The 17,431-nt window shown below is 43.8% G+C and overlaps 1 protein-coding gene across 3 annotated transcripts; it reads right to left on the bottom strand.

Annotated features, from left to right (window-relative positions):
- Positions 1-7,282: 7,282 nt before the first annotated feature.
- brap (BRCA1 associated protein) lies at positions 7,283-16,824 on the bottom strand. 3 transcript variants are annotated; one of them, XM_031802910.1, is made up of 14 exons: positions 16,654-16,784; positions 16,322-16,427; positions 15,730-15,891; positions 15,240-15,477; positions 13,257-13,446; positions 13,023-13,136; positions 12,780-12,928; positions 12,298-12,373; positions 11,959-12,097; positions 11,737-11,846; positions 9,882-9,971; positions 9,618-9,721; positions 9,244-9,383; positions 7,447-9,132 (listed from the first exon to the last, which is right to left on the bottom strand). In XM_031802910.1, the coding sequence occupies exons 2-14, from the start codon at positions 16,398-16,400 to the stop codon at positions 8,918-8,920; spliced, it is 1,806 nt and encodes a 601-aa protein (XP_031658770.1). In that variant the 5' UTR covers positions 16,401-16,427; positions 16,654-16,784; the 3' UTR covers positions 7,447-8,917. The 3 variants fall into 3 exon arrangements, with proteins under 3 accessions (XP_031658769.1, XP_031658770.1, XP_031658772.1); XM_031802912.1 differs by having other exon boundaries at positions 16,616-16,779; XM_031802909.1 differs by having other exon boundaries at positions 7,283-9,132; positions 16,322-16,824.
- Positions 16,825-17,431: the final 607 nt, after the last annotated feature.

Below are 17,431 nucleotides of genomic sequence, written 5' to 3'. Positions count from 1 at the left end.
GCACTAGCCCCAGGCAACATACCTTTTAACACCACGCCTATTGTCTACCTCTCCTCATCCTTCAGAATGCCTCTGTGTTAATGTCCCAAATGAACATGATGCTGCTAAAGAGAACAATTCAGGAAACAAAGTGATATTAATTGCTGAGAGGGTGTGAGTGTCTTATTAGCGAGTTTGGGTAGTAGAATGTCTGTGTGTTATGCAGCCATTTTTATTTTATTTATCTCAATGTCAAATCATTTCTGAGTAACAAATGTAGTACTTTACTGTGATTGTTTTCAATCGGAATGGTGAAAAGAAACAGAAATAGCTTCTTACCAAGAGCAATTGTTCTAGCAAGAATTTGCTAGGACTGTCTGGGAAACCTGAAAACAGCTGTTACTGGCAGAGAGGTTTGGAACTCTCTTTCTTATTGGTCTATTAATGGTGATGCCACCAGGCAGGCCAAAACTCCATCCCACAGAAACAGGCTGAAATTTCAGGCGGTCTTTTCAGACAGCTCTTACACTAAAAGGGCAATATCACCATTTTCACAATTTCACAGTATTATTCCAAACTCATAGTATGGAGAAATAAGTAAAACACAGAAAAATCTAATTTTTGACTGCACTGGGCCTTTAATGAGTGTATGTTAATGAGTTTAGGCTTGGTGTGGTCGTTTTGAAACAGGAAAAGGGTCAGTGTATTTTATGTGTAGATTAAGAATATTGCAAATCTCCTTTTTTGTAAGTAACCACTGAGTTAACCTTGTCTTGCCTTCACTATAATATCTTAAGGATCAGAGAAAAGGTTAATCTCCTTCAAGGTTGGGGTCAATTTAGTTTTCAATTCAGGAAGTGAGTTATAATGATATTGAAATATCTTCCTAGAAAATGTACCACACTCTGTATATATATATATATATATATATATATATATATATATATATATATATATATATATATATATATATATATATATATATATATATATATACACTGTACGTGTCTGTCACATGGAAATAACCACAACCCAAGCTACTGTAGCATTGTTCTCTCACTGGCAAATCTCATAGTTCTGGGCTTGACTCTATGACTCACAGTTTATAGTTTACTTTCTTTAACCTGACAGCTTAATTTACCATAATTTCGTTCCCTTTACACAGAAGTCACACAGAAGTGACTGGGCAGACTGTGTGGGTGGTAAATAAAGTATCATTTAAAAGGAGGCCCTTTCATGTATTATTATTTTTTGACCTTTTCTTTTTTTAAAGCCTGTGAATGTGGAATGTGTTTTTAAAGCCTGTCACATCTGTGAATGTGGAATGTGTTTTTAAAGCCTGTCACATCTGTGAATGTGGAATGTGTTTTTAAAGCCTGTCACATCTGTGAATGTGGAATGTGTTTTTAAAGCCTGTCACATCTGTGAATGTGGAATGTTGGTTGATTGAAAACTTAATAAAACTTTAAATTGAAAAAAAAGGAGGCCCTTTCTAGGAAGTCTTAATTTTGACAATCATGAACCTTTGAGGAACTTGTAAAACAACACTGTTACAAATGCACGGAGGCTTGTTGTGCAATTAAACTGAACATCTTTACTTCAGACCAACATGTTAGCAACTCATACAAACTCGTTTGACACCCACCAGTGGCGGTCGATGCCGTTTAAGATGAGATGAGGTCATTTTTTTTAATGATCATGGCTTTATTTCTATTACAGCATATTGGATGACTGCCATTCATATTCCATTCATCCAGTTCAAGGCAACATCGATAGGTTTAGGCTACTACATGATACTAACATTTCCCCTATAACCATCATGAGGTTGCTACAACCTAGCCTATGAATGAAAGTTCACAACGTATGTGCGCAGGCCGAAGGAAATTTGAGTAATCAAGGTGACCAACATTGACACATTCAATACCACCTTGCACACACTTGCCTGCATCTAACTGATATAGTGTGTACTCATTAGTCCAACAGTTGCAAAAGAGAGTTTCTATTGGACAAATTCAGGTATGTTTATCCCCATTTCTTTGCTTCCGTTTGCTTCCGTTTGAGAATATTTTTTTTTTTACAGAATCGGTGGAATGAATAATCCATGATCACACGCAAACACAGTTCACTTTCATAGCAGCCACATACAAACAGCATGATCCCTGTGATCGTTGTATAATTCCTTCTCCCATCTACGCTCTCTCCTCCTCTCACCTTTTCCCTTCGCTTGTGGACTTCAGTGCACAACACATCAGCTGTCTGTGACCAGGCAAAAAAAACGTTCCGGGCCAAACCTTCATATCATAACCGCTAACCGCTACACACAGCCTAACTCGTTGTCACCATATTAGCGAATGTCATAGTCAACATAGCTACTAGAACTAATTAGTTAGTAAACCCAAGCAGTTTAGCAGTTACACTGGTGGGCCCCAGTGGCAATAAATTTATAAAACCAAAAGCTTACCTTGACTTGGAAGAGTTCCAGTGTTGGATAGCCATAGCCAGCAAGCTACCTTTGATTATGCTAAATTTGCTAGCTGCATTCACTAGTTACATAAGGGAAAGTGAAAAAATATATAATGAAATAGCTCTCTCTTTCTTTCTTGCTTCTCCTTCATTTCTGAAGAAATGTATTTGTTCAAAACTGTTCAATTATTGGAGAAGCAAGAAAGAGAGAGCGGGTTGTCATTTTCTTTCAGTTTCACACACTTAGCTAGCAAATACAGCTAGCTAGTTTAGCCTACTCAAACAGAGGGATGTTATGTTAGCTAGCTGGCTATGACTATCCAACACATCATTGGAACTCTTCCAGGTCAAGGTACGCCTTTGGTTTTTTACTCATTTATTGCCACCGGGAACCGCCATTGTAAGTGCTAAACTGCTTACTGACTGTACACTGTAACAATACTGCATGACTGTAGCGAGTTTACTAACGTGTTAGTTCTATTAGCTATGTTGACTATGACGTTACTTTAGCTAATATGTTGACAACGATGTAGGCTGTGTGTAGCATGATATGGTTTGGCTTGGAAAGATTTTTTCACCAGGTCACATACAGCTGATACATACAGTTTCATTAAACAGTACATGCAAAACACCAATCTCAGCGTCAACAGTGAAGAGGTGACTCCGGGATGCTGGCCTTCTAGGCTGAGTTCCTCTGTCCAGTGTCTGTGTTATTTTTCCCCTCTTAATATTTTCTTCTTATTGGCCAGTCTCCAGCATCCCGGAGTCGCCTCTTCACTGTTGACGTTGAGAAGGGAGTTTTGCGGGTACTATTTAATGAAACTGCCAGTTGAGGGCTTGTGAGGCGCTGTTTCTCAAACTAGACACTCAAATGTACGGCGTCCAATGGCGGCGTGCTTTACACCACACCACCCGAAGCTTGGCATTGTGCATGGTGATCTTAGGCTTGTGTGCGGCTGCTCGGCCATGGAAATACATTTCATGAAGCTCCCAACAAACAGTTATTGTGCTGACATTGCTTCCAGCGGCAGTTAGGACCTCGTAGTGAGTGTTGCAACCGTGGATAGGCAATTTTGCTCCTTGTTGCTCCTAGACGTTTCCACTTCACAATAACAGCACTTACAGTTGACCGAGGCAGCTCTTGCAAGGCAGACATTATACAAACTGACTTGTTGGAAAGTTGGCACCCTATGATGGTGCCACGTTGAAAATCACAGAGCTTTTCAGTAAGGCCATTCAACTGCCAATGTTTGTCTATGGAGATTGCATGGCGGTGTGCTCGATTTGATACACCTGTCAGCAACGGCTGTGGCTGAAATAGGCGCATCCACTAATATGAAGGGGTGTCCACATACTTTTGTATATATAGTGTATTACTGTGACAGTCAGATACTGCACTGACAGAGACAAAATAACTTGTCTCACTGCAGATCACTCAGGTTCCTTCCTTCTCTCTCTCTCTCGCTCTCTCTTGCGCTCGTTCTTGCTCTCTCCTCCAGCAGTGTATTTCACACCCCACTTTCCAGTCCTCCACCAATCAAACACACACACATCATCTTGGTAAGTCTTCAGAGAGTGTATACCAGTGATGTTGAACTATTAATGGTGTCATGGCTGCTTGTAGTGATGTACACACTCGCAGGGTGTGTGTGTATGTACAAGGTCCAAACAGAGGATGAAAGGCTGATGACTCAGAAGAACACAGCGCAGAAGATCAAGACTGGGGATTGTGATGATGTGTGTGTGATGTAATGGTGGTGTAAATGGTAACAGAAAAAGGTGACTGGCTGGCTGGCTGTCTCCCTCTCTCTCTCGATGCATGAAATAAAACAGTGTTTGTTGGAAGAGAAATCCTTCTCACAACCTTATCACATTACAAATGAGAGGGGGAGAGGAGAGGATAAGACAGGATGAGAGGGGAGAGGAGAGGATAAGACAGGAAGAGAGGGGAGAGGATAAGACAGGATGAGAGGGGAAAGGAGAGGATAAGACAGGATGAGAGGGGAGCCGAGAGGATAAGACAGGATGAGAGGGGAGAGGAGAGGATAAGACAGGATGAGAGGGGAAATTAGAGGATAAGACAGGATGAGAGGGGAGAGGATAAGACAGGATGAGAGGGGAGAGGAGAGGACAAGACAGAATGAGAGGGGGGTCGAGAGGATAAGACAGGATGAGAGGGGAGAGGAGAGGATAAGACAGGATGAGAGGGGAAATGAGAGGATAAGACAGGATGAGAGGGGAGAGGATAAGACAGGATGAGAGGGGGGAGGAGAGGATAAGACAGGATGAGAGGGGGGAGGAGAGGATAAGACAGGATGAGAGGGGAGAGGAGAGGATAAGACAGGATGAGAGGGGAGAGGAGAGGATAAGACAGGATGAGAGGGGAAAGGAGAGGATAAGACAGAATGAGAGGGGAAATGAGAGGATAAGACAGGATGAGAGGGGGGAGGAGAGGATAAGACAGGATGAGAGGGGGGAGGAGAGGATAAGACAGGATGAGAGGGGAAAGGAGAGGATAAGACAGAATGAGAGGGGAGTCGAGAGGATAAGACAGGATGAGAGGGGAGAGGAGAGGATAAGACAGGATGAGAGGGGAGTCGAGAGGATAAGACAGGATGAGAGGGGAGAGGAGAGGATAAGACAGGATGAGAGGGGAAAGGAGAGGATAAGACAGAATGAGAGGGGAAATGAGAGGATAAGACAGGATGAGAGGGGAGAGGATAAGACAGGATGAGAGGGGAGAGGAGAGGATAAGACAGGATGAGAGGGGAGAGGAGAGGATAAGACAGGATGAGAGGGGAGAGGAGAGGATAAGACAGGATGAGAGGGGAGAGGATAAGACAGGATGAGAGGGGAGAGGAGAGGATAAGACAGGATGAGAGGGTAGAGGAGAGGATAAGAAAGGATGAGAGGGGAGAGGATAAGACAGGATGAGAGGGGAGAGGAGAGGATAAGACAGGATGGGAGGGGAAGATAAGACAGGATGAGAGGGGAATGCATTTCCACTGCTCCAGAGTCCAATGGCTTCGAGCTTTACACCACTCTAGCTGATGCTTGGCATTGTGCATGGTGATCTTAGGCTTGTGTGCCTGCGGCTGCTTGGCCATGGAAACCCATTTCATTAAGCTCCCGACGAACAGTTATTGCCCTGAGATGGCTTCCAGAGACAGTTTAGAACTCGGTAGTGAGTGCTGCAACTGAGGACGCTATTACACGCTATGCGCTTCAGCATTCAACGGTCCCGTTCTGTGTTTGTGTGGCCTACCACTTCGCAGCTGAGACGTTGTGGTTCCTAGTAGTTTCCTCTTCACAATAACAGCTCTTACAGTTGACCGGGCTCTAGCAGCTCTAGCAAGGCAGAAATTTGACAAAACTTTGACAAACTGTGACAGTGCCGTGTTAAAAGTCACTGAGCTCTTTAGTAAGGCCATTCAACTGCCAATGTTTGTGTATGGAGATGGCATGGCTGTGTGCTTGATTTGATACACCTGTCAGCAACGGGTGTGGCTGAAATAGCCAAATCCACTAATTTTAATGATATTCACATACTTTTGTGTATATGGTGTGTCTCTACAAAACATTAAGAACTCTTGCTCTTTCCATGACAGACTGACCAGGTGAAAGATATGATCCTTTGTTGATGTCACTTGTTAAATCCACTTCAAATCAGTATAGATGAAGAGGAGACGGGTTAAAGAAGGGTGTTTAAACCTTGAGACATGGATTGCGTATGTGTGCAAGACAAGATGAGCAAGACAAAATATCTAAGTGCCTTTGAACGGGGGATGGTCGTAGGTGCCAGGCACACCGGTTTGTGTGTCAAGAACTGCAATACTGCCAGATTTTTCACGCTCGAAAGTTTACCTTGCGTGTCAGGAATGGTCCACCATCCCAAGGACATTCAGCCAACTTGACACAACTGAGGGAAGCATTGGAGTGGAATGCGTGACACCTTGTAGCGTCCGTGCCCCAACAAATTGAGGCTGTTCTGAGGGCAAAAATGGGTGCAACTCAATATTGGGAGAGTGTTCCTAATGTTTTGTACACTCAGTGTGTGGAAGATAGTGCTGCTCTATTGTCCAAGTCAAATTTCCCCTCAGGGACAGTAAAGTATATCATATATCGTGTTCTTCTCTATAACATCAAATCAAATCAAATTTATTTATATAGCCCTTCGTACATCAGCTGATATCTCAAAGTGCTGTACAGAAACCCAGCCTAAAACCCCAAACAGCAAGCAATGCAGGTGTAGAAGCACGGTGGCTAGGAAAAACTCCCTAGAAAGGCCAATACCTAGGAAGAAACCTAGAGAGGAACCAGGCTATGTGGGGTGGCCAGTCCTCTTCTGGCTGTGCCAGGTGGAGATTATAACAGAACATGGCCAAGATGTTCAAATGTTCATAAATGACCAGCATGGTCAAATAATAATAAGGCAGAACAGTTGAAACTGGAGCAGCAGCACAGTCAGGTGGAAGTTGAAACTGGAGCAGCAGCATGGCCAGGTGGACTGGGGACAGCAAGGAGTCATCATGTCAGGTAGTCCTGGGGCATGGTCCTAGGGCTCAGGTCCTCCGAGAGAGAGAAAGAGAGAAGGAGAGAATTAGAGAACGCACACTTAGATTCACACAGGACACCGAATAGGACAGGAGAAGTACTCCAGATATAACAAACTGACCCCAGCCCCCCGACACAAACTACATGGAACTGGAACATGGAATACAAAGTATGACACCAGAACCAACATTTAATTTTGTTCCCTAACAACCTACTTAAAGCAACAGCATTCAATACTCAACTGAGCTAGAACTGCACATTACAGAACAAACACCCTCACCCAGAGTACAAATAGTAAGATCATTTATTGAGAGCTTTAACAACATGAATACAAATCAGTGAAAACTTAAACTGCTAAAATAAAACGTGGTATGCAGCTGTGTACCGTTTGAATGTCTATGTTGACCTGGACACCATGCTTTTAACAATGTTGATGCTAAACTAGTGGAAAGCTGTGCCTGAACAGAACATACTGGAAGGCTTTTAGCAATGCAACACAAACAGGAACGTAAACAAGGAACACAAACAGCTCATAATGGTCAGTATAGAGGCAATAGAGTGCTTTTTCATGCTTGACCGAGGTGGGTTGTTAGTGAAGAATATGGTGATCGCATACATACAGGTAGGTGCATGGAAACAGGAGTGAAACTGATGTAGACTGTATTTGTAGAGTATTGTACTGCATTACAGGGATTTACATAAATCTGCTAGGCACTTGTTCGAAGATTCTTATTACTTGCACCAAATGTTTTTATTTGCTATTTACATGCAGAAGTGCCATGAATTGCCTGCATTTCCCCTACACATAGGGGAGGAATCAAAGATCAGTACTGGAATTTTTTGTATTTTCAAAAAAATACAAGGCTGGCTAAACTTGCCTGACTATAAATACGATAAATTGTCTGTCTTTCACTTAAACAATCGGGAGGAACCAGAAAGATCCCTTTTAGGCTACTGAAATTATTTGCAGTTTGGTTATTTTCACACAACATCAACAAAACAAAACAAAATTCACCTGCCCAATGGGGAAACCTCAGTGCAGGCTCAACTTGCGTGACTGCTAAAGTCACTTGCCCAAGGAAATAGGGCAACCCTTCATGTCAAACCCTGGTATTATATATTCTAGATTATACAGATGCACATCTCAGTTGTGTAGGAATGCCAAAGCATCAGCCACATAATCCTGTGCCAGTCTATAGGTCTGACAGAGGTCATTCGTAAATTGAGAAATTAAACAGTTCATCACTTGACTTAAATCTCGGATCTTCAGTTCTGACACGTTAAAATGATCAAAATGAAGAAAAAAACCCCAGCAGAAACCCCATTCTCACGATAGGACTGAGTCATGACATTTCATGAGATCAGATGAATCAGATGTTGGACAAAACAAATGACAAAAGTGCAGAGAACCAGCTGGTAGTGAACTTCCCACTGATCCAGAACACCTTCTAAACAACTCATGTAGTAACACACATACCTGTACATACAAAAATTGACTGATTTTAAATTTGGAAAAGCCTGCATATTCAAACATGAGAGGTATTTTCTTTCTCTCTTTCTATCATTACTGTCCGGTTTACTCACGTCCTCATTCCCATGAATCTCTCCTCCTTTAAGGGCGTAAACAAGCAGGTCAACCCCAAAAACTTATGTAACGAGGAAGAAGAGCAAACCTCTTTCAAATCAATCATTTTTTTAATTCAGCAAAGTGGGCGCCTTAAAGCAGAGATATACACATAATGTCTGACCTCTTCATCTACAAATAGTGTCTAAGGAGCCAGGGTCCTTTTGCAAAGCACAAACACAGGCACACACAAAGGCACAAAAACGCACGCACGCACTCTCACACACTTCAATAATGTCATTTTTGTGGGTCACTTCCGGCATCCCTTCCTCTCTCCACTTCCTAGTTGTGTCCTCTCTACTTCCCCCTTTTGGACCGCCCCCTGCGGCCTCTGCCTATGGCGGAGGGTCCTGGGGCGGGAGTGGCTGCTGCGCCGATGTTGATGCTTCCTTCCTGTATCTCAGTCCTGGTCTCTGGAGGAAGACCTTCTATCTGCTGCTGAGTCTCCAGGTAAAACATGACATCTCTCAGCTGCTCCTGGAGCTCGGCTATCACTCCGTCCTTACGCTCGCCTGGAGCAGGGAGATTGGATGGACTTGTCATTTAGATAATATTGTCATCCATTACACTCCCAGATAAAGATTATGTCCACAAAGTAGGGCTCTAGTCTCCCTCTGACTCACCCGTCTCTCTCGCCTTGCGTTCCTCCTCGGCCAGCTGGGCCTGTAGTTGAACCTGATTGGCTCTCAGACAGCGGTTCATTTCCTGTTCCTCCTTCAGCTCATGACCAAGCTTTGTCACACGGGTCGACAGCTGACCACACCTGGGGGGGGCACGACATACAGCATGAATATGTACCTACCACCTACAGGTAGATGGTGCTACCAAGACACAGATTCTCAATAACAACTTCTCTCCTTTCTCCCTACTACTTTATAGAGAGAATGATGATGTACAGCATGACTATGTACCTGCAATCCACAAGCAGATTCTACTGATTCTAAAATCCTACTGTGTCAGGATGATTGACAGCTGCAGTGTGAGAGGCTCTACCTACTTCTTGTCCATGCTCTGCTTGTCCTTGGCCAGCTCTCCCAGCCGACGCTCCAGGTTATCACAGCGATCTATGGTCTCCTTAAACTTGGCCTTCATGTTGTTGATCTAAAACACACACAGGGCATGAGCGTACGCACACACCAAGCATACATGAACCACACATTCAGCTGGGCAGATGCGTACACACACACACTCCGAACACATGTCCACACTGTATCAGGCACTTAGGTGAATGGACAGATAGACATGCAGCATTGATTCCTACCTCCTCCGCTGTGTCCTTCTCCAGGTGAACGATCTTATTCTCCCAGTAAATGCGCTGGGACTCCAGTTGACTCGTTAGCAGATAAGAATACTGCAGGAAGAGGAAAGATCATTCTGGGGGAGACAAATCTTCTTTAACAAGTGTGTTAACTAACAATAGGTCACACTTTTTGTGCCACATTATATAACACATCAAACTGTAAGTTGATGTCATTACATTAGAATGAAAAACAGGGTGTCACACCACAAACTTGTTTTACGATCCTTGTGGGATTCCCGTTCAAAATCCTGTTTTCCCTAACACCTAACCTAACCCCTAAACCAGTGGTTCTCAAACTAGAGGTTGCCTGATATGACTAGTGTAGTTGAAGGAAAATTACCAAAATTATACACCAAAAAAAAAAATTATATAATCTTAGTATCTCAAAATCATGGTAATGTGGTTAACCTTAAAAATCTAAATGAAAACTATTCAGCGTGCCCTTAGATCAGGGAAAAAGGCTCGACTCATTCCCATGATGAAAGGCTAGACCCGCTAGGATATGAAACCACACACCATTACAGAGGCTTTGATATTACCGGCCTCAATTGATATGGTGAAAACAATATGTGGGGAGGCAGAGGCACAGAAAATCACATCGATACCTTTGTCAGATATCACTGTTAAACTAGGAATTGATGCTATTGATAGCAAGCAAGAAATAACTGACTGAACGACTCAAACTCCCCAGCTTACGTTCGCCAAATGAACGTTAGCTTTGAGGGCCGAGATACATTGACTTTTGTTCGGGGGATGCTATTCACCAGGACATATTGTTCTGTCTCAGCATGAAATAGGGTACAGAGGATGATCAGTGTGTTGCATGGCTATATTGACAAATACTGATTCCATGGGTTCAAATGGGTGGGCTTTTTCACAGATGGAGCTCCATCTATGGCGGGAAGGCCTGTGTCTCCCTCTGCCATATGGACGCATTGTATGACGCACCGAGAGCAACTGGCGGGAAAAACGCAGAGCACAGAACTCAGAGATACACTGCAGCAGGTAACTTTGATTTGTAAACTAAGAATTCTTATTAGAGAGTCTTTCAAAAGCGAACCATCGGCTGTGCAGGTTTCCAACAGAAAACAGCATCAGTAAGTGTCCCACACCAGTGATGACTGCTCACCTCCAATGCTTGGAAGAGCACTTTGGGACCTACTTTCCAATCCGTTTGACTGTGATCCTGGCTCAGTCGACATGGCGGTAAGTGAAATCGAACAGCTGATCGAGCTGTCATTGTGACTGAATGCTGCAGACAACGCATTCACGGGTCACCACGGAGGAGTTTTGGTTCCTGACTCAAAGTGAATACCCAGCCATCTCCCTTAGAGTAGGGCAGTAGGTAACAGTAACTGTCAACCACGCCCCCTGACTTTGAGAAGCTCTGACTCGACATGCATCAAGCACACCCTCCTCATTAGTGGTGGTGAGATAAGAGACATTATGTCAGACTAATTTGAAATTGACTGTCATAGCCCCCACATTAAAAGTACGTGATGGTGAGTTGAGAAGACCATCAGAAATACTGTTCAATTGACTGCCATTAGTCAAATGGTCCCAAAAAAAAAAAAAAGTTAACATTGGCTGTTGATTACATACTTTTTTCCCCACATGGTTGTGTTCGCAAGAATTTTCAGATAACAAAATGGGGTCGTGGGCCCCCCTAAAAAGTTTGGCCCACCTAAAATAGCCTTTTTCCTTGTGGGAACCGGCAAAATGCCCCCCCCCCCCCGATATTTCCTTGTTTTACTGTCCTTGTGAGGACTTCTCGTCCCCACAAGGATAGTAAAACCAGAAGCACACACACACACACCTCTAATTGCAGAGCGTCTATCTTCTCCTCATGGCAGGTTTCTCCTTCACACCCGTACTGAACCATCTTCCCATCAGTCTTACTGGCCACCAGCCTGTGAACGTAGTTATCTACAACACGCAAGCACAATCAGTTAAGCACCTTTGCAATGCTACACACAGCGTTTTATACACATTGGCGTTTAAAAACACAGAAGTATGAACTCCCCACAGTCTGCTGTACCTCCAGCATAGTCCCAGACACGGTGGTTAGTGAGCTGCATGGCGTACGTGTGTTGCGTCTCTTCAAAGTGTTTGTAGGCATGACGACTGACGTAGCGACCACAGCCAATATGACCACAGATCAGACAGATCCACAGGTTCTGGAGAGGGAGGGGCGTAGGAGGGAAACCATGAACCAGGGGGAGGGGCGTAGGAGGGAAACCATGAACCAGGGGGAGGGGCGTAGGAGGGAAAACATGAACCGTGCAATTTTTTTTTATACCAATAGCAACTGTAAATGACAGGAGTACCTTTAGAGGTATGTAAATGTATGTCGTTTTAGTATGTAAATAAGGTTTACTTCCTGTACGCCACATTCAAAGCACTTGTTCTCCTCTACAGGCTCTGGGGTCTGGCAGTACCGACACACAGGACACCTGGAACAGAACAGTCAACACCTTTAAACACACATGAAAACTACCAGCTACCACTTTTTTTGTCTCCATGCTAAAACACAATGCCATATTGTTCAAATGTGGTGTCAAAAAAGGACCCATTCAAAACACAGGGATAAAACAGCAGCACATGACGGTGATTCACTGGCCAGAGAGAGAGGAAGGATGGAGAAAGAAACACAAGGCCATGTTGTGAGTAGGGCCGGGATGATACCAGTATCGCGATACTCGTTAGTATCCCGGCAAGGAAACAAAACACGAAAACAGCCCTAATGTTGGAAACAAACGTCATTATGTTGCGTTTTCATTTTTGCCATGGGAAAAAAATATTGCGATACTGGTATCGTCCCGGCCCTAGTTGCGAGTTGAATCAGGCCCAAGTACTCACGAGGCGTCCTCCCAGCGTTGCAGACACAGGCTGTGGAAGCTGTGGTTACAGAGTGTGGTGAGAACCCCGTTCACTGACTCGTCCATCCTCTCCAGACACACGGTACACTTAGGAAGCTCTGTCAGCTCCATCACTGGAAGACTGGCACCCTGAGGGTGGGAGGGAGGGAAAGGTTATTATAATCCATATCCTGCAGGTACACTGCTAAGACAGTCTTCAAAAGGACTAGTGTACATACGGCACCTGCTCAGACTTGATGACCTCGGCTCTCTCCACATAGACCAGCTGGCAGACTGCGTCCTCTATGGAGTTGAACGTACGGCCATTACATGCTGTGTAGAAACTATCTGCGTCAGCCTGGGGGGGGGGGGGGGGGTAGAGAGAAAGGTGAGAGACACTCGAGTAAAAAATTACACAGTTCATAAGCAGACCTTAAATTACAACAAACGCAGTGTTCTATGATCATACTCATCTCACCTGGCTACTGAACTTAATCAGCACCATGTACTGGTTAGGGGTGGGGTCTCGTATGATCTTCATGTGCTCCATGACGTCATAAAAAGGTGCCACAAACTTCATGAGGTCGTGACTGGTCATGGTGGAGGGGACGGTCAGGATACACAGCATGGCACTGCGACGCACATCCTCCGTCAGGGATGTCATCTTGCTGCGAGGGGACAGACAGGGGAAACCAAATTGTCTCAATACCAGTGAGATACCTCGTCAATAAATCATATCATCTTTGGTATACTGTAGTCAAAAGGTAGACTATGTATGCATGTACACTGAGCAAAAATATAAAAACGCAACAACTTCAAAGATTTTACTGAGTTACAATTAAAAATCTGTCAATTTAAGTAAATGCATTAGGCTCTAATGTATGGATTTCACATGACTGGGAATACAGATATACAACTGTTAGTCACATATATACACACTGCTCAACAAAAAAAAAGGGAACACTTACACAACACAATGTAACTCCAAGTCAATCACACTTCTGTGAAATCAAACTGTCCACTTAGGAAGCAACACTGATTGACAATAAATTTCACATGCTGTTGTGCAAATGGAATAGACAACAGGTGGAAATTATAGGCATTTAGCAAGACACCCCCAATAAAGGAGTGGTTCTGTAGGTGGGGACCACAGACCACTTCACTTTTGAATGCAGGCGGTGCTTTCATTCTAGTGGTAGCATGAGACGGAGTCTACAACCCACACAAGTGGCTCAGGTAGTGCAGCTCATCCAGGATGGCACATCATTGCGAGATGTGGCAAGAAGGTGTCTGTGTCTGTCAGCGTAGTCTCCAGAGCATGGAGGCGCTACCAGGAGACAGGCCAGTACATCAGGAGATGTGGAGGAGGCCGTAGGAGGGCAACAACCAAGCAGCAGGACCGCTACCTCCGCCTTTGTGCAAGGAGGAGCAGGAGGAGCACTGCCAGAGCCCTGCAAAATGACCTGCTCCAGAGTGCTCAGGACCTCAGACTGGGACAAAGGTTCACCTTCCAACAGGACAACAACTAAGTACACAGCCAAGAAAACATAGAAGTGGATTCAGTACAAGTCTCTGAATGTCCTTGAGTGGCCCAGCCAAGAGCCCGGACTTGAACCCGATGGAACATCTCTGCAAGGACCTGAAAATAGCTGTGCAGCAACACTCCCCATCCAACCTGACAGAGCTTGAAAGGATCTGCAGAGAAGAATGGGGAGTTCCTCCCCAAATACAGGTGTGCCAAGCTTGTAGCGTCATACCCAAGAAGACTCGAGGCTGTAATCGCCGCCAAAGGTGCATCAACAAAGTACTGAGTAAAGGGTCTGAATACTTATGTATAATAATGATGGTCATTATGGCCAAATAGTTATATTTTTGTTTCATCAGACCAGAGGACATTTTTCCAAAAAGTATGATCTTTGTCCCCATGTGCAGTTGCAAACTGTAGTCTGGCTTTTTTTAATGGTGGTTTTGGAGCAGTGGCTTTTTCATTGCTGAGCAGCCTTTCAGGATATGTCGATATAGGACTTGTTTTACTGTGGATATAGATACTTTTGTACTGGTTTCCTTCAGCATCTTCACAAGGTCCTTTGCTGTTGTTCTGGGATTGACTATACTGTTACACATGCACAAAGTAGATGTCCTAACCCGACTTGCCAAAACTATAGTTTGTTAACAAGACATTGGTGGAGTGGTTGAAAAACGAGTTTTAATGACGCCAACCTAAGTGTATGTAAAATTAAGATTTCAACTGTATGTATGTATGTATGTATGCCGCTTTTATCCGATGGGACTTAGTCATGCGTACATACATTTTACATATGGGTGGTCCCGAACCCACTACCCTGACATTGCAAGCGCCATGCTCTACCAACTGAGCTGGTCTACTAAATGACTGAAATGTTATTGAAATATAAAGCCAAGGGTTTTAGACTGAGTGTTGCATATAGCAGTAGAGACTCACTTGGTCTTGTAGAGGTGCATGATGCCGTGGACTATCTCCACTGAGGGGTTTCCACTGAAGAAGGAGATCTGGTCTGGAAGATGCTTGGAGGGCGAGTCTGGAGCCGTCTCTGTGCCATCGGCACTGTCCTCTGTAGCGCCCTCATTAGGGTCCCTCTCGCCTGGTTGATTCTCTAGAGGGCGGGCTCCTCCACCCTCCTCTTCTCCCTCTGCCCCAGTCTGCTCAACCGTTCCTTTATCTACAGAGGAGAGAGGAGGTTAAACTAGAGACTTCTGTTCCTTTGAAGACTGACAGACAGACAGATATTCACAGCTGTATTTTCTTTATGAAATCTCAGAATGTCATAACACATCCCAACCCTTATAAAAAAAAACACTCAACATTTATTACAGCATTATTAAACCCCAACAATCAATAATACATTGGTGTATGTACAGAATTGCATTAATTAAATATGTAATCCATATAGCTATACACCCTAATTTTTTACCAGGGTTGGGTGCGATGGTCTCGATGACCATGTCTCCCATGGCTCTGCTGCCGATGTGCTGGTGTAGGACTGCTGCTCTCTCCAGCTCGGTCTTCCCACTCAGAGAAAGCCTGGCTGAGCCCAGAGCTTTCTCCTGCAAATCCTCCTCTGACATATCCTCAGCTGTGGGGGCAGAGAGGGGGACAGGTAGAAAGAGGGAGACTAGACAAACACAAAGCATCAACTTCTGGAACAATACAATACCTATTATCATCATCCAAAACAGTGCGTGTATGTGTGTAGATAATTTGCCATAATGGCTGAGTCACTGAAGTTACTCTGAGCCAAATGTGTTCCAGAAAACGTAACCTGAGCAGGTCTCTACTCCTTAAAGGGGAGAGTGTCTTGCTCTGATGCTGAGGCTCAGAATATTAAATGTTTTAGCCTAGCTAGTTCTCATGCTCCTAGTCCTCATACTCCTGTGAGGAAGAGTGTAAAAAAAACACAATTTGTCACTGTGGACTAGCTAATTAACAGTTGCTAGCTAACTAGCTTCTGCTAGTATCTAGCAAGTTGGTGACGTCGATAGTAAATCTGAAATGATTAAACTCACCGGCGGTGTATTGGAAATTCCGTGGAGAGAGAGACTGGTCTGCGAGCTCCAGACGGATAACGACCAGTGATACACTCATGTGTTATGAAAGAATGACGATTCTTCTCTACGAAAAAAACAAAACAAAACAAAACAAAGACTGTCTGACAGCTAGCAAGTTACAGCTAACCTAGCCAGCAGCTACTTACGTGAGTATCTAAGTTAACAAGCCAAATGTCTGGTTAAAGAGAGGGTTTAAATTATGACGTTTAACGAAACACCAACATGACGACTTTTTAGCGATCACTCACATACCACTGAATTATCAAAATATATGTGTTTCAAGAATTCACCATTTAGCTTCGAAAATGGATCTGAACCCGCGAGGAACTTCTTCCGGGTTATTAAATTGACGTCATGATAAAAACTGTTTGCCTAGGTATAATAATGCTAATAACTAAAGCAGCACTGGAACTGCGTCCAAGATGTCCGACCGTTGTTTTCAAGTTAATCTACTCACGTTCACATGCACCGATTCATGGTATCGACTAGTTACCACAGCCACAACGTCAAAATTGGTCTATTTCGTTAAAATGAATGAAAACAACTATTAATTTAAAGTTGGGCATACGGTTATCAGTGTGGTTTGGTTTCAAATCGGATCTTAAGAAGATCAATTATTTCTTTGTGGCTGTGATTATGGATATACTGACAAGAGACAAAGGGCGGCGCACAATTGGCACAGCGTCGTCCGGATTTGGCCGGGGTAGGCCGTCATTGTAAATAATAATGAGTTCTTATTAACTGATTTTGCCTAGTTAAATAAGGACTACATAAACAAAATACATGTCTCTCCGCCCTATCAATGGAAGTCGTTGTCCACAAAGCGGCACGACGGGCTGCCTAGCCCCTGCCTATCCTTTCTTTGGATTGGTGGATACATCTCTTATTAGAACTTTTTAAATATTCGACGAGGGTTGTTGACGCCTGTATTCAATGGAAAGATAGCCTTATAGTATGAATATTCATAGCCATCTCGAGACAACTCTGAAATAAAATATTTTTTTTCTCAAAGTTGCCGGCATGTCACGTGTCCTACTTATATCAATCAAATGTATTTATAAAGCCCTT

The sequence above is a fragment of the Oncorhynchus kisutch genome, linkage group LG23 (assembly GCF_002021735.2).
Source record: "Oncorhynchus kisutch isolate 150728-3 linkage group LG23, Okis_V2, whole genome shotgun sequence".
NCBI classification, from domain to species: Eukaryota; Metazoa; Chordata; class Actinopteri; order Salmoniformes; family Salmonidae; genus Oncorhynchus; species Oncorhynchus kisutch.
Note: the sequence above shows the minus strand (reverse complement) of the source record. Positions and strands in the feature narration are given on the sequence as shown.